The 25,348-nt window shown below is 41.9% G+C and overlaps 1 protein-coding gene across 2 annotated transcripts; it reads right to left on the bottom strand.

The window, feature by feature from the left end:
* Positions 1-4,790: 4,790 nt before the first annotated feature.
* Positions 4,791-25,133, bottom strand: SPDL1 (spindle apparatus coiled-coil protein 1). Of its 2 annotated transcripts, none has more exons than XM_066277509.1 (12): positions 25,033-25,133; positions 22,088-22,269; positions 20,250-20,426; positions 17,442-17,636; positions 16,708-16,857; positions 16,509-16,607; positions 16,321-16,431; positions 13,195-13,335; positions 11,608-11,711; positions 10,046-10,233; positions 7,391-7,721; positions 4,791-5,298 (listed from the first exon to the last, which is right to left on the bottom strand). In XM_066277509.1, exons 2-12 carry the CDS (start codon positions 22,244-22,246, stop codon positions 5,151-5,153), a joined length of 1,803 nt encoding a protein of 600 aa, XP_066133606.1. In that variant the 5' UTR covers positions 22,247-22,269; positions 25,033-25,133; the 3' UTR covers positions 4,791-5,150. The 2 variants fall into 2 exon arrangements, with proteins under 2 accessions (XP_066133606.1, XP_066133607.1); XM_066277510.1 differs by lacking the exon at positions 25,033-25,133 and adding an exon at positions 24,587-24,700.
* Between the last annotated feature and the right edge of the window lie 215 nt (positions 25,134-25,348).

Raw genomic sequence — 25,348 nt, 5'->3', positions numbered from 1 at the left:
TTATTATTATTATTTTGGCTTGAGTTCTTGAGGATTTTTCTTTATTTAAAAAAACTAATAGTGTTGAGTGTTATATTCCACTTCTCCTTCGTCCGGCTTTTGGGAGGAGAGGGTTGAGTGGCTGGTCACGAGTTCATGAGGCGAACGGCTTTGTTTCCTTGGATAGCTGTCCTCTGTTTTTGTCTGTCACAGAAATTTAGGGGAGTTTTCACAAGGTTCCTAGTCAAAGGGTGCCCCCTTCTGTCATCATAGTGAAGTACAGTCTTTAATGTACAGTGTTCATTGTCAGTGATGGGGTTGGGAGAGCAGTTTCTAGTCTTCTGATTCTGTGGTTCTTTGTCTTACAAGGCCCCTCACCTCTTTTCCTTCTTTCCCCTTCCTGTCCCATCTACAAAGGAAGTCCTTCCCTTTTTGTGCTAAAAATGACATACTGACTTCTATTTTTTGAAATTAATAAACTTCTTCAAGAACAGTTTTAGATTTATATCTACTGCTCACAAAAATTCGGGGATAAGCCCTGGCCGGTTGGCTCAGTGGTAGAGCGTCGGCCTGGCATGCAGAAGTCCCGGGTTCGATTCCCGGCCAGGGCACACAGGAGAAGCGCCCATCTGCTTCTCCACCCCTCCCCCTCTCCTTCCTCTCTGTCTCTCTCTATTCCCCTCCCGCAGCCGAGGCTCCACTGGAGCAAAGATGGCCTGGGCGCTGGGGATGGCTCCTTGGCCTCTGCCCCAGGCGCTAGAGTGGCTCTGGTCGTGGCAGAGCGACGCCCCGGAGGGGCAGAGCATCGCCCCCTGGTGGGAAGAGTGTTGCCTCCTGGTGGGCGTGCCGGGTGGATCCCGGTCGGGCGCATGCGGGAGTCTGACTGTCTCTCCCCGTTTCCAGCTTCAGAAAAATACAGGAAAAAAAAAATTGGGGGATATTTTATAGCTTCACAGTTTTTGTGAGCAGCAGATATTGCTCTGCTCGATAGTACCCCACAGGCCTCGTAGGCTTTGTTCATTTTGCATCATTCTTCTCTTTCTGTTCTTCAGCCTGAATAATCTCAATGGACCAGTCTTCTAAAGTCACTCATTCGTCTACCTGCTCAACTCGGCTGCTGAACCTCTCCGGTGATGTTCTCCTTTGCCCTAATGCTCTTCAACTCCAGTTTTTACCTGGTTCCTTTCATCGCCTCTGCCTCTTGATTGGTAGTCTTTACTTGGCACTGTTCTCATGGTTTCCTTTATTAGGCCTTTGTCCATTAGCTCTTTAGGCCTATTTAAAATGGTCGATTTCAGGTTTTTGTCTCATAAGTCCAATGCCTGGGACAGTTTATTTTTTCTCTTATATAGATCATATTTTCTTGTTCCTTGTCTTACAATTTTTATTGGAAATTAAACATTCTGAGTATATAATGTGCCAACGCTTGAAATCAAGACTCCTCCCTCTCCAAAGTTTGTTGTTGCTGGTTGTAGCTGTTGCTGTGATTTTTACGTAACTTTTCTGCACTAATTTTGCAAAGTCTGTTTTCTTCATTGTGCGTGGCCACCGAAATCTCCATCCCATGAGCTTCGTGGTCAGCTAGTGATTTATCAGAGATTTCTTAAAATGCCGAGACTTGGGTTATTTTTCTTGGTGAACCATTCATGTGTCTGCTGTCAGCCCTTTATTAGTTTCCAGCGTCCGAGGATGAAGCCGACAGCTTCCTGGCTCTGTGGGGGGATGGGCTTCCGGTGTTTCCTGTCTAGTTTTCCTGATATCACTCAGTAGTCTGCTTTTCTCTAAAAAAAAAAAAAAAAAAAAAGATATTCTATTTACCTACCTACCTATCTATATGTACAATATAAAGAAAGACAAATTTACCATAATGTTTAAATGTCTCCTGGTAGGAGGAGGAAATACAGACAGTAGATTTTTTTAAACATACCTAGCTTTGCCTGACCAGGTGGTGGCGCAGTGGATAAAGCGTCGGACTGGGATGCGGAGGACCCAGGTTCGAGACCCCGAGGTCGTCAGCTTGAGCGCGGGCTCATCTGGTTTGAGCAAAGCTCACCAGCTTGGACCCAAGGTCGCTGGCTCAAGCAAGGGGTTACTCGGTCTGCTGAAGGCCTGCGGTCAAGGCACATATGAGAAAGCAATCAATGAACAACTAAGGCGTTGCAATGCGTGACGAAACTAATGATTGATGCTTCTCATCTCTCGGTTCCTATATGCTGTCTGTCCCTGTCTATCCCTCTCTTTGACTCTTTTTCTGTCTCTGTAAAAACAAACAAACAGGCCCTGGCCGGTTGGCTCAGTGGTAGAGCGTCAGCCTGGCGTACAGGAGTCCTGGGTTCGATTTCCGGCCAGGGCACACAGAAGTGCCCATCTGCTTCTCCACCCCTCCCCCATCTCCTTACTCTCTCTCTCTTCCCCTCCCGCAGCCAAGGCTCCATTGGAGCAAAGATGGCCTGGGCGCTGAGGATGGCTCTGTGGCCTCTGCCTCAGGCGCTAGAATGGCTCTGGTTGCAACAGAGCTACGCCCCAGATGGGCAGAGCATCGCCCCCTGGTGGGCATGCCGGGTGGATCCTGGTAGGGCGCATGTGGGAGTCTGTCTGCCTCCCCATTTCCAGCTTCAGAAAAATACAAAAACAAACAAACAAATAACGTACCTGGCTTTGTAGAATTTACCTTGGATCCACATATTTTACATAATTATTAAAAATTAAAATATTTAGAGAAAACATCACCTAAACAAACTATTCCGAGAGTCGTAAACTTGCCCAGGTCTAACATTTATTTGGAGATTTGAATTTCATAATAACTACAGCTGCTACAATAGTAACTATTATGCTAAATTATATAATATTAAGGGATATAACATAGGTAAAGCACCTAGCCAACCAATAAACACTAGCTCCCTTCCACACCAGGAGCTTACCCAGGGAGGCAAAACATAATTACTTTGCCATCTTCCATCCAGGTTCATTCACAGGGTTTATTGTGTCTGATCAGTGAAAACTGAGTAAATCAAAGCTGTGATTATAAACATTTAACCACACGGCCACTTTTTAAATAATAATGGGGGGGTAGTACCTACTAGAATGTTCTACTAGCCTTACATATTCCATTACAAATACAAAGTTTGGTAAACAGACTTATTGTCGCTTATATAAAGAAACACAAACATATTCCTTACCCCCAACAAGGGCACGCGACTAGTATCTGAATAAAAGTGCTCATAAAACAGAAATATCTCCCACTCCTACTTTCTGTTACCACCACTTATCCACATAGAGCAAAATGTTCCCCTAGAGTCCCACATCCTATTTTGCCAACAACCCTTGGCAACTTGGCTTCTCGAAACAGTATCTTAGTCCATCGGCCACTCTACATTTCCACGGCCACCGCCTCCGTTCGCACCTGTATTTCCTACCTGGACTGCCAATGGCCAAACCAGCCTTTTCTGCCTCCATTCTGACCTTCTTCTAAACCCATTTTCCATTATGCCTGTAGAGTGTTTGTACTAAATCTAAATCGAATAATTCACTCCCTCTTTACAATGTATTCAACAATTGCTTTGCTTGCATCAACTGTTCAGTTGCTCGCCATCATCTACCGTGGTGATTTTTTAGAAAGATAGTCCTAAAAAAGCTCACGGCTCAACAGAATTGCCTCTGTACCCAAGGCTGGGAAGGCAGAAGCCAGCTGGATAAGGTTCTCTTGTCATCCTGTTCTTCAACCTTTCATCATAGTCGCTCAATCTGGTTACAGACCCATGTAAGTTTTTGTTCGTAAGATTTCCCCAAGTCACACTCGTGATTTTGCTCCTAGCTCTCCTCCTACTCCATTCACTACCCCTGCCTTTCATGAGCCCCACACATCCAGCCAGTTTGAAGTCCCCATTGTACTGAACTGGAGCTGTTTTAGTCCTTTACCCTTCGAACAGCTACTTCTCCCTGAACGCTCTTTGCATGCTCAGGAAGCCTCTGACAGAATCTCAGCTTCGAGAGGGAAAAAACAGCACAAAGCCCCCAGGCACTTTCTCGTTCCCTTCTCTGTTCCTCTGGCACTTTGGACGTTCTATTTCACTCTTTATTTTTTTCACCATTTACTATCCACTGTGCCCTTGGACAAGTAACTTAACCTGAGGCCTTGGTTTCCTCATCTGTAAATGGGGGTAAGTTAAGAATAATATCCAGCTCACAGAGGTGATGAGAGGGTGAAACGTGGCAGTCCACAAAAGGACTGAGCAGAGTGCTAGGCCCATCAGATTGATTCGAATGTCCGATATAACTATGATTACTAGTAATACCACCATGACCACTGTGCATCTATGTGAGTCCAACTCAACTGTGAGCCACGAAGGGTCACTCACTGTGCTGGTCAACAGTATGTGTCAGCTTGGTTGGGCCACCGAACCTAGGTGGTCAAACACTGTTCTGGATGTTTTCAACAGGAGAATGTCTTAGATGAGATTAACACCTGAATCTGTGGACCTGGAGTAAAGCAGATTTTCCTCCAGGATGGGAGTGAGCCTGTGCATGCGGTCAGCTGGAACCCTAGCTAGGACAAGGTAGACTGCTGTAGCAGATGGCCTTCCCACCTGAACTGTAACACTGGCTCTTCCTTGGGACTCCAGTCTGACAGCATTTGGACTCCAGATCTTGGACTTGCCAGTGTCCACATGCACATAAGCCAATTCCTTAAAACAAATCTCTATTATATGTATATATAATAGACTAATATACCTACCTATATAGTACATATGAAATAAAATTATAAACCAGTCTATCATCATTTAAAGGAAAATAATCTTTATTTAGAAGGTTTAGAATAAAAAATACAGAGATAAACATAGGTGCTTAATGCAGTTACAATATTATATATGGCTCTGACGTTAATATCCCTTTAAAAACCCACAGACAATGCAACAAATAGACTTATAACAACACCTTACTTCAACTAACAGTTTATTCACATCGAAGCTCCATGAAGGATCATCAGTTAAGGAACTCTCCTGGTCAGTCACAACCAACTTTAGGACATCCGGTCACACGAGTGTGAGCACGCTGAGTGCTGGCACAGGGGGTAGAAAGAATGAACCTACTGTACTTCAGATAGAGACCATCTTAAGCTCCAGGGCCAACTGGTGGGCAAGTGGTCCCTTCCTCTCATTACAGACCCGTCTTCACTGCTGAGGACACTGGGTCTCTGGAGTTGATTTAGAGGACACGTATAGAATAGAGTGTGATTGCTTACTAGTTTTCGTTTCCAATTTGCTTGCAGTTTCTTTCCCTTCTTTAACTTCCGTTTGAAGCTTTGATTCAGCAGCTAACCTATAGGCATTAAAGCATCCACTCTGAATTCAGGTGTGGTTAAGAAAAACGAGCGAAGAGACAATTCTCTAGTATAACAGGTCTCTAAGAAGACATGGTGATTTTTTTTTTAATGTTTATACAGAAAAAAAATTACAGTTGACTCCAATACCATTAAGAAAACTAATCACTGACTCTCTAAAGAATTCTTTTTGTCAATAAAATCATTTTTTTAAATGTCCAAGGAAGTATCTTTAAGGTTGATAAAAAAGTCATGGCAAAGCTGAAAGAAATGAAAACGTAACGAGGGTGCCTATCACAAGAGCACCTAACAAAAAATTAAAATGCTACAGCACTATCTCAACTTGAGTGCGACACGCAAAAGGCAAGGTGCAAGGTCAAAGCAGCATGAGCCCCTGGACTGCACACAGATACCTATTTGTCCCCTAAAACTGCAGACTTAGAGTCTCCACTAGCAGAACAGTCATTTAAGAGAAAATAAAGAGTGAAGAGCTACTTCCCTTCTACTACTTTCTCTTACCTTTGACCTCCTTATTTTAATTTTTTTTAAGGCAGAGGCCCTTAAAATGTGAATTCCTATAGTCATATGTGTTTTGACACTGCATTTTAATCAAACTCATATATGAAGAAACTAGAAAGCCTGGCGGTCATACGAAATGACCGCTGTTCTAGATATTATAAATTGTAATTAAAATGATTTGTGCAAAGGTGTCTGCTAATTCAAACTGAATTACCCAGGGCAGGCGGCGAGGACGCCCCTTTGCTTAGTGCCCTATGGGGTTTCCCCCTTCTACTTGCTTAATAGCTTAAAGTAGAGTGCAATGAAGGAAACCGCTGGTGGTACATTTCTTAAGAGCCACCGCTAGCTCAATAAATAAAGGTGATTTAAATAATAAAATGTTAATTCGAAAGCCGTTTTTGTGCAGCTTTAGCTCCTTTTCTCTCCTCTTCAGTGCTGTATTTTCTAGGAGGCATTCTTAAAAGAAATTACGTTAAGACGTAGTTTTTATGTAAAACAGATGATTGCCAATGCAAACAAATGTTCACCTTCCTCCTGACACGCTCAATTTGCGTTCAGCCTTAAATTGTTTCAAAAGCAGATGATTGCCAATGCAAACAGATGTTCACCTTGCCCCTGACCCGCTCAATTTGCGTTCAGTCGTGGCAACTTCACCCCATTGGCTAGTACAGTTACGCAAGCAGCCAATAAGCTATCGGCGACAAACAGACACTTAAGCCGCATATAATAAAGACTAGAAGCTTTAAAGTTTTGATGTAAAACAAAAATAAGTTTGCCTTTGTATTTAAAAATGTAAAAATAGGTATCAAAGCCCATCTTTTTAAAAAAATTTTTTCAATTGATTTGAGAGAGCAAATGAGAGGAAGAGAGAGACAGGAAGAGAGAGAGAAAGAGAGAGAGAAAGAGAGAGAAAGAGAGAAAGAGAAGCATCAACTCACTTTTCCACTTAGTTGTGCACTCACTTGGCTGCTTCTCACATGTGCCCTGACCGGGATAAAACCCACCACCTACCTTGGTGTGCCAGGACAACACTCTACCCACTGAGCAACCCAGCCAGGCCTCAAAGCCCATTCTTAAAGATAAACAATTTTGAAAGGCATAAAAATTTTACATAACAGTTTTCTAAAAGGCTGAAATTTCTTGGGACGATTGGAAAACCATTTTAGTAGGTACATTAATTTTTCCTTCACGGCCACTCTTGAACCAGGAAAACAATAATCGTACACTTATTCAAACCAACAAAACATTCAGAAAGATACTAAACTGTGATATTTCTGTTCCATAAGACAGAAAAGTATAACCTTTAAAAAGAATTCCCTTATTTGTAAGTCCTTCCCCCGTGCAATCGTTTTAGTCTTTCGGACAGGTTTGAAAATGTTGGAGGAAGCAGCCAGAAGAGACTGCACTGCAGGTAACACTAGGAGCAGAGGGGAGGAAGCAGCGAGAAGAGACTGCACTGCAGGTAACAGGAGGAGCACTAGGAGCAGAGGGGAGGAAGCAGCACAGTCATGCAGTGAGAGAGAAGCCAGGACAGGAGTCTGGCAGGCACCCGGGAGAAAAGAGCACACTGACCTGGGAGAGTCAGGGGTGTTCTCGCTTCTCTCACTTGTGGCTGGAACTTCTGCAATTTTCACACATTTCTTTTCTTTCGTTGGCTGAATATTCACGGGCAGATTTTTGTGAGGGGAGAGAGCGACTGCTGGTGTATTTACAGAAACTGTCTTTTCTAACTGCAAGTTGGCATCTTTGAAACCGCTAGTGCAGGGCTGTGCATCCTGGCTCCAAGGTGGTGGTCCCGAGACCCCTGCCCCAGCAGCGCAGCTGGCACACACGTCGTGAGGGGCGGGTATATCCAGAGGCAGCACCTCACGCCTCTTTTTGAGTACAGGCACAGCAATTTTCTCTGAATGCAAAAATCATTACAAATAGATCCGTTAACAAATCAAAGATGCAATCCACATAAAGAGGTGGAACTAGTTATATATGTAGTTTTCCTTTCCTTTCTCTATTCCTTTAAAACCCAATCATCTCCTTATTAAAAATATTGTTTCCATCTATCTTCCTTTTTTCATGGACTCCATTAAGTTTGTCTTTTAAAGGTTCTCTGGCTGTAAATTTCTTATTCAGAAACTCAATATACTCGGCCCTCAGAATGAAAACTTGTTCTCTCCTGGCTCTGCGATCAAAGTTGCACGGGGCTTCCTAAGATCCGGCGTGGAGATGGGGAAGGGGACAGCGGCCAAGAGTCACGGGATCCAGGTCCCAGTCCTAGGACATCCACTCTGCAGCTGGACGACATGGGAAGCACTAACCCTCTCTGAGATTTTCTTTAAAATGGCAATTAAAAGTACCCACTTCACTCAATATTGTGCTTTGTAAGGATGAAAAGAGCAGGTCAAATTCTCTGAATGTTACCACATTGAATGTACACATGTTACCACATATGTACGTACTAGCCCCACCTACATAATACATTCCAAACCTCAGGACTTCTACCGTGGATACCTCCCCAGTCCCCAGTTCAAACCATATTACTCTCTCACTGCAAATGCCGCAGTAGCCTTCCACCCCACTGCTGAACATAACATCGCTCCCTCCCCTTTGCCGGCCCACAGCCAGTCACTGAATTTGACGCCCTGATACGTCTTCCCTATCCCCATACCAATGTCCTTCATCCTCAAAATCAACACTGCAGTGAAGATGGGGAAACCATGGTGGAGGACGGGGCAGGTGTTCCTGATCTACACTGGTTTAAAGTCACTCTTTCTCTTTCACTGCTCCTCTGCAATCCACAGCGGGGGCGAGATTCACTACACAACCTCAAGTCTCTGTGGGTTCAGTTCAGCAACCTTTGAAATTCAAAACGGGTAATTCTTAATAAGAAGAGCCTCTTAGAGTCAGAGAAGAGGACAAGGATGACGAAAAGAGGAGCCTTTTCAACTAACACCACCTCACTGCTGCTGACAACTGCCTCACTGGTGTTGAGAACAGAACCGCAGTCACCGGTACAGTAATGAAGGGAGTCTTGGGCATGTGCACAGAGTAGGGGCAGAAAACCCTGAAAATCTATAACCTAAAACATGTAACAACACTCTTTTTAAAATAAGAACCAGGACATTCTTACTTTTTTACTTTTGCCCCTTTTGTTCTTTTTTTTTTTTTTTTTTTTTTTTCTTTTCTCCGAAGCTGGAAACAGGGAGAGACAGTCAGACAGACTCCCGCATGCGCCCGACCGGGATCCACCTGGCACGCCCACCAGGGGCGACGCTCTGCCCACCAGGGGGCGATGCTCTGCCCATCCTGGGCGTCGCCATATTGCGACCAGAGCCACTCTAGCGCCTGGGGCAGAGGCCAAGGAGCCATCCCCAGTGCCCGGGCCATCTTTGCTCCAATGGAGCCTCGGCTGCGGGAGGGGAAGAGAGAGACAGAGAGGAAAGTGCGGCGGAGGGGTGGAGAAGCAAATGGGCGCTTCTCCTGTGTGCCCTGGCCGGGAATCGAACCCGGGTCCTCCGCACGCTAGGCCGACGCCCCTTTAGTTCTTAATTTACATATAGTCAAGTCACTCTCTTTAGTGTGTCAGACTGGTATTTTCTGAGTGATTGCACCCACTAGATGCCCTCCAATACCTGCCCTCTTCCTCCCTTAATGACAGAATGCGCAAGAGAAGTTGGGAGCACGGGCCCTGAGAATCAGGCAAACCCGCCCTTCTCAGCTCTTCCTGTCGGCAGACGGGCCCCGACTGCGCTCTGCTCCCGGTGTGCGCCGACAACCAGTGCAGTGAAGCCCAGGCCTGCCTGCCGCTCCGGAGGTCTCCTCCAGACTTCATCGGGGGAGGAATAGCTGCCTGTCTTCTTGAAGTCTCCACTACCTTAGGTTTTCTACACATGGTATTAACTAATAGAGCTCCCAAACATCAGTTGTCCCAGCAAAACTGAACTCTTTGGTATTACATAAGGTGCTGCAATCCTAAATGGAAACGTCCCAAATGTCATGGTTGTACTATATAGGCATCCAAAAGGAGAACCTATTCTATTCATATACACCTAGGAACCAGTTCTCTTTGAATGTTCCTACACATTGTGTAGCAGTAAATGTTTCACTAAATACGGACACACAGCCACAAATTGGTTTGTAATGAGATTTGCATAAGTAAGAAAAGTAAGAAAAGTATCTAGTATAATCTCTCACAGCTTCTGATGCTATAAGGCAAACATGAGACACACTTACCTTCAGGTTCATATTTCAATTTCAACTCATCTATTTGAGCTCTCAGCTTCATATTTTCACTCTGGGAAATCTGAAGGCTCCTTTCATTGGCAAAAAGTTTTCGCTCAATATCCAGAGCCCGCTGGCTCTCAAACAACGCTTTCATTCGCTGTATGGACAACTCCCCTTTAGTGCTTTCATTTTCTTTGCTACATTAATTTAAAAAAGGGAACCAAGGAATATTAAAATAACATAATATAAATGAGTGTAGTTGTTACTGCACATCTTTTATTTTATATTCGAACTCTTAGTAAAAAAATGCATTTCCTTGGGGTTTTTAGTAACAAAGAAATAAATAAGTTTGAACAATGGCACTTTAAAATAAAAACCTCGCCTGACCAGGTGGTGGCGCAGTGGATAGAGCGTCGGACTGGGATGCGGAAGGACCCAGGTTCGAGACCCCGAGATGGCCAGCTTGAGCGCGGGCTCATATGGCTTGAGCAAAGAGCTCACCAGCTTGGACCCAAGGTCGCTGGCTCCAGCAGGGGGTTACTCGGTCTGCTGAAGGCCCACGGTCAAGGCACATGTGAGAAAGCAATCAATGAACAACTAAGAAGTCGCAACGCACAACGAGAAACTGATGATTGATGCTTCTCATCTCTCTCCGTTCCTGTCTGTCTGTCCCTGTCTATCTCTGCCTCTGTAAAAATAAATAAATAAATAAATAAATTAAAAAAAAAAAAAAAAAAAAAGCCTTTAAAATAAAAACCTCATGCATTCTTTAAAGGAAAAGGATAAAGGGTGGAAATATTCTTTCCACATTTATTCATGTGCAAATAAATTCCTTTATATTTAAAAATATATGATACTTATTCTTGAAAAATTTAGATTATAAGAACATTTTCTATTAAAGTTCTTTTCATTTACCAACCTAAGAAACTAAACACAAAGAAATAAAAACATTTAATTATTCATGAAATACATTTGTTCTCCAACAATTGGTACTAACTATATCTTGAGTACATCTTGCTTAATGCCTGGAGATATTTATTTTTTATTCATTTATTTATTTTTTTAATTAAGAGAATGGAGGGGAGGCAGACAGAGTCCCACATGTGCCCCAACTGCAATACACCCAGCAAGCCCCCTATAGGGCAATGCTCTGCCCCTCTGGGCTGTTGGTCCGTTGCTCAGCAACAGAGCTATTCTTAGCGCCTGAGGTGAAAGCCAGGAAACATTGAAACCATCCTCAGCAGCTGGGGCCAACTTGCTCCAATCAAGCCATAGCTGTAGGAGAGGGAGGGAAGGAAAGAGGGAGAGAGAGAGAGAGAGAGAGAGAGAGAAGAGGGCAAGGGGTGGAGAAGCAGATGGTTGCTACTCCTGTGTGACCTGACTGGGAATCAAACCCAGGACATCCACATAACAGGCCAATGCTCTACCACTGAGCCAACCAGCCAGGGCCCAGTGACATTTTTGTTGCCTCTCCTTTTTGAAATTATCTTTTGGCAATGAAAATATATGGTCACCAATACCACTTATAAACAAGTTGAGAGTCTCTATCTTTCTATTCAACTAACACTTACTTTGAGTTGTCAAGCTTCATCTGAAGTAAATCCGTATAATAGGTGGCATCTTTCAGAGCATCAGAGTTGTCTGAAGGCTTAGATTCCATACTTTTATATAAACTCTAAATAAAACAATTCTTATTACTTAAAATAACAAATTAGGTTAGTATATGTTTATTAATAATAATATCAGCTACCACTTACTGAATGCTTATCACTAGCAGGCACTGTGCTAAACAGTATCCACTTAACTCGTTTACCTTCTAAATGAGGTATGAAAAAGAGCATCCCTCTCGTACATACAAGGGAACTGGTCTAAGATCCACAGGCAAGTAAACTGAGCAGAAAGAATCTGAACTCAGATCTGTCTCCAAAACTGAGGCTCCACACCAATAGTCTGGTTTCCCTCTCCTTTTAAAATGGAATAAATACTCACTAAGTTTAATTCTGGACTTTATGACAAAGCCATAAATTAGAAAAATATGAAAAAGAATGGAGATTCTTAAAGTTATTTTTGGTACTCACTCTTCTGAGATTCTGATGGAATCCCTGTACAATTTCTCTAGGGGAAAAAATGTATAAAATGGCTTAAAAACTTGTAGATGATTTTATTTTATTTGTTTTCTTCTTTTTCCAAATGATGTGAAGGGAGATAAACAGACTTCTGCATGCGCCCTAACTGGGCCCCATCCAGCATCCTCCCTCTGGGGCCGATGCCCTGTCTATCTGGGGCCATGCTCACAAAGAGCTATTTTTAGCACCTGAGGCAGAGGCTCCATGGTAATTGGTAAAATATACTAAGCAGTTTAGCTAATACTATGAATCAATGTTAAGTTCCTGATTTTGGGAGAATAAATTTCAAAAACATTCAGATACAATTTATGGAAAAAGGAATAATCTGGTTTCCAACTTAACTCTCAAGTGTTTAAGAAAAAACATTTAAGCATTTAAGAGAGAAAGAAAATGATAAAGCAACTATGATAAAATTGACAACGGGAATCTGGGTGAAGGGTATACAGGAATAATTTTACAACTTTTCTGGAAATCTGAACTTATTTCAAAAATTTTTAAGAAGTAGTTCATTCAAGACTTCTAGGAATTCTAACTGCCACACAACGCTGGACAACAGGACTAAAGATGCTGCTGTGCATCCAGTGAGAAATGGGGCTGAACGGCACTGAAAAATAAGCAGTTGTTGACAAAATGCAGCACGAGGAACAGATCTCACTACATAATGTTGAGTTGGAGAGAAACAGAAGAATATATAATGAAAGGTTCCATTTCTACGAAGCTCGAGCATTTGTACATCTAATACTGACAGAAAAAGAGATGTTAAAACTCATTGAGTTATACACTAATGATATGGGCACTTTCAGTTATAACAGGCACATAATAACAAGTATGAGGGAAGTTACTTTACTCTGGTTCTACTAAAAGATGCAACAGTGAAAAGTAAAAACAAGTAATTAGAAGAAAAGAGTTAAATATCAGTCAATCTCAACTGAAACTGTAAGTTAATTATATAACAAAGAAACCTATTCAAGTTATAAGTATTAAGATAGTCAACCCAAATTTTGGCGCATTTTTAAAAGGTGTTACACATACCTTAAATTTCTCCAGATTTCTAATTTCACCTAAGAGATGTTTAATTTCACCATTCTTCTGCTCCAACATGGCAAACAACCGTTCCTGCTGCTCAGACTCAGTCTGAGACCCTTTCATTTGTAGCAATGTGGCGATCTGGAACTGAAGGAGAAAAGTTACCCCCCATAACACTGAGCAGGGGAGGGGAAGAGTCTGATAATCACATTTTGATTTAGTTCATATTTTATACTGCATTACTATGAACTCATTTTGGAAATTAAACCAATTAGCCATTTCTAGTCTAATAATCTAATAACTTAGAAACATCTGTATCAATAAGTTCCTTTATTCTGACTACTTATGAGTGACGTCTGAAGTCTGTAACAATTCTTTGTGCCTCTGTGAAACTTACTAAACTGCATGACTGTGTTCTGGAAGCACATCACCTAACAGATAAATACGCCCGGTCAAGTGCTGTACTCCACTCTTCATCTGCATTCTCATTAGGGTCTGATGGAGTTTCTCAAACATTTTACTTAACTTCAATAGTATTCAGTAGGGCAGGGGTCCTCAAACTTTTTACACAGGGGGCCAGTTCACTGTCCCTCAGACCGTTGGAGGGCCGGACTATAAAAAAACTATGAACAAATCCCTATGCACACTGCACATATCTTATTTTAAAGTAAAAAAACAAAATGGGAACGAATACAATATTTAAAATAGAGAACAAGTAAATTTAAATCAACAAACTGACCAGTATTTCAATGGGAACTATGCTCCTCTCACTGACCACCACTGAAAGAGGTGCCCCTTCCGGGTGTGCGGCGGGGGGCTGGATAAATGGCCTCAGGGGGCCGCATGCGGCCCTGGGCCGTAGTTTGGGGACCCCTGCAGTAGGGGAAAGTATTAAGCTATTCACATTCATAAATGTGAGATTCAGAAAGCAAAAGGATGGAAAGCAAAGGGCAAAAGGCAATTTAAAGATATTAAGAAAATATTCAATGTAAACATAAGTTTATTTTGGGTTTTTTTTGTATTTTTTTGAAGTTGGAAACAGGGAGGCAGTCAGACTCCCGCACGCGCCCGACCGGGATTCACCGGGCATGCCCACCAGGGGGCGATGCTCTGTCCATCTGGGGCATCGATCTGCAGTAATCAGAGCCATTCTAGTGCCTGAGGCAGAGGCCACATAGCCATCCTTAGCGCCTGGGCAAACTTTGCTCCAATGGAGCCTTGGTTGCGGGAGGGGAAGAGAGAGACAGAGAGGAAGGAGAGGGGGAGGGGTGGAGAAGCAGATGGGCGCTTCTCCTGTGTGCCCTGGCCGGGAATCAAACCCGGGACTCCTGCACGCCAGGCCGACGCTCTACCACTGAGCCAACCGGCCAGGGCAACATAAGTTTATTTATTAAGAGCAGCAATCAACTTACCTAAGTATGACTGCACCTAAACTAGAGTTGCATAGCAATCGAAAGGAACTAGCTAAAATCTATACCTAGCATTTCCTTCGACTTTCAGGGATTTCAGGAGTTCTTAAAAGTGTCAGTTAGTTTAAACATAGTTTTGAGTAAAGCAAGCAATAATATGAGGGGGTGGACACAGTTCCAAGGAAGAGAGAAAGATGACTTCTAACATTTTAAAGGACCTATTTTTTGTTCTGCTTCAGCCTGGAGGCTAGACACACAGCCTGAGAAGATCCAGAATTCTACTTGTGTCTCGTGTCTTGGTTTGGGATATCATGGGAACTTTGGGACCTTAATAGTAAGAGCCCAACAAATACTGAAAGAAAACAAGCAAATGTGAGAAAATTTACAAAGACATTCCCAGATAGGGGAGAGCCTCAATAAACCAGGCAGCACAGTCAAAAGTCTGAGGGGAAAAAATCCACAGCCATGTTTATTAAATCACCACTCCCTTATTTGCTAAGCACCATACAAGCATTTTTCTATGCTTTCATTTAACCACAGGACAATTCTGAGGCAGGTTCTATCATCCCTCATTTACAGATGAGGTGACCGATGCTATGAAAAGTAAAAATACTTGTCCAAGGTCACACAGCTAGCAAGTGACAGAACAAGGATTCAATCCCAAGTTCATCTAACACCAACGTTTAATCACTGGCCATTCCTACTTCTTTGGTAAATCTCATTATCCTAAACAAAAGGCAGGAAGATCGACAGGCCCCGAGTGACCACCTCAGCAGAGCTAGGCTCAATAGATGAAGGATCAGGATTCTAATGGCTGGTATAATACTGAAATCTTCCCAACTTCCACATGTTTTTCTGTTACCACCTATTTGGCTAAAATGCTGACCAACAAACCCTTAAAATTCAAAGGGCCTAGATGCTTGACTTGAAAGGAAATTCAAATTTTACCCATATTATATATAAGCTTTGGGGAGGGGGCACTGAAGAATAATGAAAGACCTAGTTTTTGATAAAGTAGAAACCTCAGGGCTATGCTCAAAAAGACCCAAGCCAACAACAAGAAATAACATTTCTTTTTTTTCCACTCCACAAAGAAAGATTTATTCCTCTCTGGCAAGGCTAGTGAATAACCATTAAAAAAAAATTGATCAATCAATGGATACTAAATATACTATAACTAAATATTTACTATAGGACAGTGGTAGTCAACCTGGTCCCTACTGCCCACTAGTGGGCGTTCCAGCTTTCATGGTGGGCTGTAGTGGAGCAACCAAAGTATAAATAAAAAGATAGATTTAACTACAGTAAGTTGTTTTATAAAAATTTATTCTGCCAAACTTAGGGAAAATCCAACATAAAGTACTTAGTAAGTAATTATTATTATATGCTTTAACTTGCTGTAACTCTGATTATAAATTTTATAAAGTAAAGTTACTTCCCTACTTTATAAATCACCATTACTGTGGAACCGGTGGGCAATGAGAAAATTTTACTACTAACAGATACAAAAGTGGGCGGTAGGTATAAAAAGGTTGACTACCCCTGCTATAGGATTTAAAAATTATATAAATGAATCTTCTGCTCAATTTAAAAATACTGATTTTCTAAAATCATGCAGTTCTAGAATAACTCTGCAAGTATGCTCCTTGAAGGAAAAGATGCTTTCTTTGACATATCTGTACAAGTAATCCTGATACAAAATAGGGTTAGTAAAATTCTGTACCTTCATTTTTTGATTCTGTTCTCTATTGAACGCATTTTGCTTCTTTAGTGACTGATACTTGACTTTCATACTGATAAGCTGCCGTTCCATTGCTGCCCTTCGATCTTCCACCTACAGAATATCAACACGTTTAATTATGCTTTGATTAAGTGAAATGCCAACTTACTCAATGGAATGTTTGTAAGTACCTCCGCAAACAAAGAGTTGCCTTTACTACCGGGGTCCTGGGCTTGCTGGAGTGCCTGGTCTAACTGCACCTGAAGATCTTGATTTGCTAGGCGAGCTTTCTAAATTCAAAAGAAAACAATTTAGCTAATAGAGATTGGATTTAGCAAGAAAACAACTTAAGATAAATTGAAAAAGATGGCATTACTGCACCCATCATACCTCCAGGGCATTAGAGTAAGAAACTGCCTCTCTCTCTCTCTCCTCCTTGTCTTTTTTCATCCGCTCCACCTGGCGCATCAGATTGGAATTCAGAAGTTCTAGTTGTTCTAGTCTGTACTGTAGTTCATTCACTTCTTCTTGGAGGGTGTTCTAGTCAACAGAAATGAAAAAAAAGTAAAGTCTCTCAAATAATCCTTTATTTAGCAGTTTATCAGCATCAACTCATATCTGAAACTAAAGAACTAGTTCAAGCTTTTAAGGCGCATAATAAAATCATGAAAATCACTAAATTTTTCAGTAGGCAACAAAGTAAAAGGCTCTAGAGACTGTTTTTCTTTGCTATGAATTTAAGGCTTTAATTATCCTGCAATGAAAAAAACAAACAAAAAAACCTATGTTCATATGCATATCAAGTTCCAAGGGACCAATGTTTTAAATTTGGCTTTTTTTTTTCTAAATGATACAAACTAGAATCAGAGTAAATGTGTCTAAATTCTTCCAGAGGTTTCATTAATCTAAAGAGAAAGTCTACCTTATATAATCATATCATCTACAGCTTTATTATAAATTAATCTATCTAAAAACTCTGTAAAACACTTTGAAATTAGATCAAAGTTAGGCCAAAAAAATAACTCAGCCTTAAAATAGCTCATCAGGATTATTACAAAAACATGTAAAAAACAATCCAAGTAAAGAAGAAAGGAAACCTGAGAACACCCAGCCAGAGCAATTACCTTCGCCGCTTCCACTTCCGTCAGTTCCAGCTGAAGAGCCAGCGTCTCGGAAGACATGCTCTCCTGCGCGCGTTCGGACAGCGCCCGCATCTCCTCGCATTTACAGGACAGGAGCTCCTTCTGATGATCGACTTTGTGCTTCAGCTGCTTTTCACTAAGCCGAGCTTCGTCCAATTCCGCTTTCAGTTTTTCTAACTAAAGTTAAAAACATCCACAATCTTATTAGCCAAAGGTCACCGAAGGTCAGAACAACGTCCAGTTGCAGTACAAGCTGTCCTGGTACCTGCAGGATCGCTACATAGTTTGGAAAGACGGTCAATCTGAACAAAACTGTTTAATAACTTTCTAAAATGTCACATAATTTCCAATCTTGGAAAGCCAAGAATACACAGTTGGAAGCTTGATTTGTTTTCCCTTTTCTGTTTCCATAGTGTGAAATAAAAATTTTATCTAAATGATTTATGTGGAAACGAGATCATCTTTCTGAAAAACCCGGTTAACTCAAACTTACTGCAGGATAAGACTGTTGGGGGTTTGTATTGGCCCAGGTTAGGCATCTTTTAACATAGTGACATGCTTTGTTTTATAAACATACAAACAGTCCATATAAGTATTCAGAGTAGGTCTGGTTTCTTGACACCTTCGGCTCCGGTGCGGAGAATGAATGTTATGAACGGCTATGATAGAAGCAGGCTACCACAGTGGTCTAGGAGATGTGGCGAGCTGAACTAGAGGCAGCACTGTAGATGGATGTTTGGTACGTCAAATTCTTAGAACTTGATGGGTCAAATGTGAGAAATAAGGAAAAGATAGCAAATAAATCTCCAAATTTTTGGCACCAGTTATTTGAGAACATCGGTAAGATTGAATATACTTTCTGACTGGTTTTAGTATTTGCTCTACCAAAAACCTATCCCCATGATCGGTCTGCCTCAGTCTGAGTATTTCCCAGATTACTCTTTTGTTTACATAAGGAAAGCTGCTGCTACAATGAAAATAAGACCCAGGAAAAAAGAAAAAGCACTATTATCAGTCATTGGTGTCTATTAACAAAGAAACTAATCAACAAAGATTAGTTTCAAATAAGCTGGCCAGAGTGGTATGCGGGATGATTCTACATATTACACAGAAGTATGTTTTGATAGTTATATATGTATTGCCTACTAGAAAAAAATAAATAATAAATAACCAGCTCAAACATGCCATTTCATTGATATCATTACCTTAAAACAAGATTTAAAAAGGCAATTTAATGAGAAATTAAGTAATAGCATAGGTGGTACACAGATACAGAAAAATCTTAAAAAATGCCACACGAAACACTAAAAATTTGAAAATGGACTTCTGAGAAACCCAGACAAAAGTCAGGAAAGTCAGGCGAGTTTTGGTAGTGTTCTGAGAAGTATGGACTCCACAAAGAGGAGCTGTGAGCAGTCTAGGTCCCTCAGAAGTGACCTGAGGGCACTGGGCAGATGGGGCGCCGAAAAGGAATGGACGGTCACTGGGCAGCTGTTTATTCTGTCGGTGCGCATGACATGGAGCTGGTGCAACGTGCCGTCAGACTCAACGCAGGGACAGAGGCGAGAGAATCAGACAGCCTCGGTTCAAATCTTGACCGGTAATTTCTAGCTCTGTAATTCTGTCCAACCTCCTTAATCTGTTTACACATTGGTTTTCTCACCTGTTATATTGAGATAATAATGGTAACTTCCTTATGGAGTTGTTATAAAGATTGAATCATGTATATTAGTTTATCTGCAATAAAGAAATTATATCAATTCTAATGACCATAAATTTATAGGAAACTTGTGGAATTATAGAGTGTATCGCTAATTGTAGTGAAAGTTAGGGGACTAGTCTTTCTGAAATGGGCTGCCATACTATCCACTATAAGCAAGGAGGTCATGCCGGTCACTAAACTAAAACTCTATAACCAATACCCTAATTTAAAAAAAAATTTTGCCCTGGCCGGTTGGCTCAGCGGTAGAGCGTCGGCCTAGCGTGCGGAGGACCCGGGTTCGATTCCCGGCCAGGGCACACAGGAGAAGCGCACATTTGCTTCTCCACCCCTCCGCCGCGCTTTCCTCTCTGTCTCTCTCTTCCCCTCCCGCAGCCAAGGCTCCATTGGAGCAAAGATGGCCCGGGCGCTGGGGATGGCTCTGTGGCCTCTGCCCCAGGCGCTACAGTGGCTCTGGTCGCAACATGGCGACGCCCAGGATGGGCAGAGCATCGCCCCCTGGTGGGCAGAGCGTTGCCCCTGGTGGGCGTGCCGGGTGGATCCCGGTCGGGCGCATGCGGGAGTCTGTCTGACTGTCTCTCCCCGTTTCCAGCTTCAGAAAAATGAAAAAAAAAAAAAAAAATTTTTTTCCATTGATTTGAGAGAGTGAGAAAGAGAAGGGGAGGGAGGAAGGGAGAGAGGGGGATAAGGAGAGAGAGAGAGAGAGAGAGAGAGAGAGAGAGAGAAAGAGAGAAACATCAACTTCTTGTTTCACTTAGATGTTCCATTTAGTTGTGTACTCACTGACTGCTTCTCAAACATGCCCTGACCCACGACCTCTGGCGCGCCAGGTGGACGCTTTAGCCAATGAGCCACCGGGCCAGGGCTTAATTAGTAGAATGTTATTTATACAAGTTCTGTAGGTAAACCTGTTTCTCAGTGTTCCTTCCCACTCTTCACATTAACATAATAGAGTTCTTGATCTCAGCTATTCTGCACAGATGGTACTAAGAAAATCTTCATCACTAAAGTTTACAGATTGCTGCATAAGCATGGAACATTTCCATTCTGATATACAGAGGTATCCAAACCTTATTTTTTAGTTCATTCACTTCTTGTCCATGAGTTCTGCTCAGTCGTTCTTCTAATTTCTCCAGGTGCAATTTTTGATCTTGTTTAATAGCTTCACATTCAGAAGTCAAACTTTCTAACATCTGATTCTTGAGCTCAACTTCTCTCTGAAGAGTATATTTTTCTTGCTCATAATTCTGAAAGCAGAGTCAATTATAATTCAATTGCAATAACGTAAAGCCATCACATATTAGCAGTTATCACCTTCAACTGTTTCATTCCTGCTTTATACATTTGCTGCTTTCTAAGTAACAACACACTGTTAAATCTTGAATAACTTTGTCACTAATCATTCTTAAAAGATTAACCCCTCCCCAGGGGTATTCTCAGACCACAATCAAGTCCACTCTAGGGAGATGGTCATGGCTACCATATCCCGTCAAGGAAGTACAAAGTGTACTGTGGCATGTCAACATGTCAAGTAATCTCTGCTAGGGAAAAACAATTTAATAGCACCTGTTTCCCTAGTGAGAATTACTTGGTTTGGTAATGATATGCTCCACTTGTAACTCTGAACAAAATGAAGAAACAGTGAACTAGGAGTCAAGTGAAATACTAAGTCAGCCCTTCTTTTATAATGTAGTCATCTAAAAAATGTTCACGAATGACTCTTTGAATAAATTCAATGCTGAAACAAAAGGAGTATTCAATAGTTTTGCCTACTGACAAGAAAGTTTAAAGATAAATGGGCCATCAGTCCAAACTCCTTCAACAAGCTTTAAAAAATAAGATAAAATATTAAAGAGAAAAATTAAAAAAATAAGAGTTGTTATTAGTTACCTGCTATATTTAAATTTTGAGATATGTTACCATTTACTAAATAAAACATTCTTTTAATAAACATGTGCCAGACGCTGGGGACACAACAGTGAACAAGCAAAGCCAGTCAGATGCCTTCTCTCATGGTGTTTATAATCTGGAGATAGCTGGCACCACAGAACTAAGAGAACGATGGCTGCTTTATAATATACATATAATCAGGGAAAGGCCTCTCTGCTAAGATGACAGCTAACAGAAACCTGACGTTTGAGAACCCAATCCATGCAGGTGGTTATGAACAACTCGATGCAGACAACAGCTCGTGTAAAGCCCATGAGGCAAGGCAGCTAAGAACAAGGAAAGTAGTGTGAGATGAGATCGAGGGTTAGCAGGGTCAGATCACACAGGGATCTGCAAATCCAAATCAAGAGCTCGAATTTTGTTCTAAATATAAATGGAGGCCCGTGTGTTTTTAGTGGGACTGTGCCATGATCTTCTGTATATTCTTCAATGATTAATTGGCTGCTTTACAAAGAATGAATTGTATGAACAGAAATAAGGGAAGCAGGCAACCAGGTTAGAAGGCTATCGTAGTCTAGGGAGAGAGGATGGTGGTTTGGACTAGAGTGGACTACAGAATGTCTGGTTAGTGGGCAGGAAATCAACTCCCCTGTTTATATTAAGTTTGAGATGTTCATTAGCAGGCAATTCAATACACAGTCTAGAATTTAGTGGAGAACTAAGGACTTGGTGTAATGTCATTTAGATATTATCTGAAGCTATAAAACAAGTGAGGTTACCTAGGAAGAGTGTAGACAAAACAAAATCTAAAATCTAATGTGTGATGAACAAAGCACCCTGGGTCAGAAAGAACATTTGAAAGTTATGTAGCTCATTCCTCTTTATTGGAAATAAAGGTGGGTGGGAATTAGAGCTAAAATCTTTAGGAAAACATAAAAATAATATTAATAATTTCTAGATAACACACATGTCCATGAGCTCAGCACACCCTTGTAAACAGAGGAGTCTCAATTCCTACCTCAGTTACGGTCATCATTTCATTACGATAATTATCTAATTGTGTCTGCAATTCACTCTGGCTCTCCACTAGCTGTAAACCATACTGCGCAGCTTTTAGTCGCTCCTCTTCAACCTCTTTGAGCTTGCATCGAAGACCTGCGATTATATCTGCCTCCATGATTTTTTCTTGTTTTCAGTTTACTGTACATAGAGAAAATAAAATTAAGCTTAACCAAAAAAAACAAAAACAACTCCATATAAAGATATCAATTAAAAATATGTTTACATGTTTCAATACTACTGCCATATAAAAACATAGTATTAAAGATTTTCTTCCTTTCAAGCGGTCACATTTACATGCTTGTTCTAAGAATGTCCGACAATGTTATCACCTGATTTGAGATCAAATCAAACAGAGGGAAAAAAGGGTGAATATATTCCACTTTGCTCTAGGGAATGCAGTTATCAGGACACTGTTTAGTTGCTGTGTGCTAAGTTTCCTGAAATGCTAAGGTTGGGTGAGTCTCATAATTACATCGTTATACAGGTAATGAGGTAAGAGAAGAATGAAAGAAATCAAGAGCTTTATGGTAGTATGACTGCTACTTAACTTCTAATAAGGCAGTTTTAAGTAATGTAAGAAGTAGCCTGTCCACAATTTTTCAACCACAGTGTTAACTTCCTGCACAGGTTAGACTTGCCACATTAAATAAGCTTTATTGAAAACAGACCCACTAATACTTTCCTATCCCTAAGAGGGCATGCAACACAGAAACAATGTTCACAGTAATCAGAGAACACTGCTGTCATTTAGGATTTTCAACTCTCATGGGGCAGTACCTGGAAGGGAAGTAGAATCACGTGTATTTTATTTTTAAGATAAAAAGTTTAAGAAAAAAAAGAAGTATTAAACTAAAAAAATTTAAGGAAAAATGAACAGTATGCTTGTATGCCAGGGAACAGATCCAGGAGAAAAGGAACACTGATGACAGAAGACACGGGGAACTGCTGGAGTGACAAAGCAAGAGGATGGAGTCTAAACTCCAGGAACTGACTTGAGACAGAAGCATGACTATTTCATCTCAAGTAAAGCAAAGCAAAGTCTATAGGTACAGAATATAGTTGTTTTTTTCTAGGTAGATATAGTGGTGGAAGTGTGCATTAAGTGCCCTTTTAACTACTTCAATTTATCCTTTTAGGAAGCAAGGTCTTTAACTGAGAATGAAGATAAAAAGAGGAGATGCAGGGTTTGAGAAGAGAAAAAGAAAAAGATATCCTACATTATCTACATTATCCAAGGCTGGCAGCTCCTGCTCTAAAATGCAAAGCCTGTCCAAAGCCTATATACGTGATGGGGCCAGTTGTTAATTGTTACAGTTAAAATAATTTATAATTGTTGAGGATTTTCCATTTACCAAGCACAGTGCTTCAAATGCATTATCTGATTTAATTCTTTTCATGGACCTGAGTTAACAACATTTACCACAAAAAAAAAAAAAAAAAAAAAAAGGAGCTAGTCTCAAGACATCCCTGACATCAAAGTCCAAGGAAGCCAAAAATTTAGCTCTCGTTCGTTCAAGGGATTCGCTGGAATTCCTATTATGTGCCAAGTACTGTGAGAACACAATGGTGACCCCAGAGCTAGACAGTAGTCCTCCTGCCTCTTGAAACTTAGTCTATAAGTGGGAAGCCATTAAATCAAATAACTTTAAAGTTACGAGTGTGATTAGGTACAACAGGAAGAGCTGTATGGTGCTACCTGAGCCTATATAACACAGGGGAGTTGAGTGGCATAGAGGGAATCCAGACAAGAGAGATTTCCCTGAGGAAGTGACTTTTCCACAGAGGTCTAATGGATGAGTGAGTTAACCCATCAATCTGCAGAGAGAAGAGGCCAGAGTTGAATAACTATGGGCAATGTGTGCCAGATATGGTGCTTGGTGCTTTGCATACTTGATCTCATTGAATCCAGTCAACAACCCCATGAAAGGTGAGGTACTTCCCTCAAAGGTGATCAGCCACTTGTAAGTGGCTAAGTGAAATGGGAACAAGAGTGCAGCTCCACAGCCTGGCTCCTGACCACTTCTCTGGTCCGCCTCGCAGAAACACAGCACGCATAAAACATTTAGGAGATTTGGAAGCTCTGCGAATCAAGCTGCTCGAATTCTTATTCCAGATTCACTACTCACTGGCTGCAGGAACTGGACAACTTATTTAACATCTTGTTTTGTCCTCCATAAAATAAGGACAGTAACAGCTATCTCACATGGTTTTTTGAGAAGATTAAACCAAAGGGTGAAAAGCAGAGCAGAATCCCACACGCAGCTGGTTGGGGCGGCGCTGTCCAACAGAAATATAATGCGCGCTATGTATGCGATTTTTAATTTTCAGGGCGACACATTAATAAGGGTCAAAACCACGGGTAGCTATTTGGATAATATTTTACTTAGTCCAAGACATCCAAAAACAGTATAATTTCAACATGTAATCATTATAAAAATGATGAACGAAATATTACTGTTTTGTGTGGTCTTCGAAATCCACTGTATATTTTTCACTTGTGGCATTTTCTCGCACTGGACAGCGAGATCTAGCGTCTGCTATCTTTCCCAGGACCCAGCAGCCAACCCAGCCTTTCATTTTTTTATGCAGAATCCCCGGGGGAAGAGGATGGCGAGGCGGTCCAACCGAAAACTGAAACCGACTGGGAACGTGGTGAACAGGAATTCAGGGTTCCGCAGAAGCTGTCCTGGCTGGAGGCCTCGGGCGACACCCAGGCCCCGGGTTTCCTTCGGTCCTCTCCCCCTTCCCCCCCAGAAGCCCGTCCCACGCCGCTCCCCACCGCTCCTCGCCACACACAAACTTTCCTCCAGGTCCCTCGATCACTCCTGTCCCCGGCTGTCGCCGAAGCGGCGCGTAGTGAGAGGTCCCCGCGCCTAGGGGCGTGAGCGTAGCCCCACTTACCACAAGAGACAGCCCATTGACTCCGCCAGCTCCCCCGCTTAGCGCCAGGGCTTTTTGAATACAGTTCCCGCGAGAACAGGCACTTCTCACGAGATGTTCCGTCCGAGCCGCGCGTCAGGAAAAGAAAAAGCGTCCCACAGAGTGCCCCGCCCACTTGCTGCGACTGCGCAGGTGCGAGCGGAGAGTTGAGGGCTTGTTGCGCGCGCGGACGTGACCACACGTCTCGTCAACTTGACTCAGCATGGTTTGCTGGGGGTCTTCCAGGGGTCCGCCTCTAGTAGCGGTTTTTGCTTTTTTTTTTTTTTTAAACGACAGT

Source organism: Saccopteryx bilineata, chromosome 4 (genome assembly GCF_036850765.1).
Source record: "Saccopteryx bilineata isolate mSacBil1 chromosome 4, mSacBil1_pri_phased_curated, whole genome shotgun sequence".
Lineage (NCBI taxonomy): Eukaryota > Metazoa > Chordata > Mammalia > Chiroptera > Emballonuridae > Saccopteryx > Saccopteryx bilineata.
This window is presented reverse-complemented; position numbering and strand designations above follow the sequence as displayed.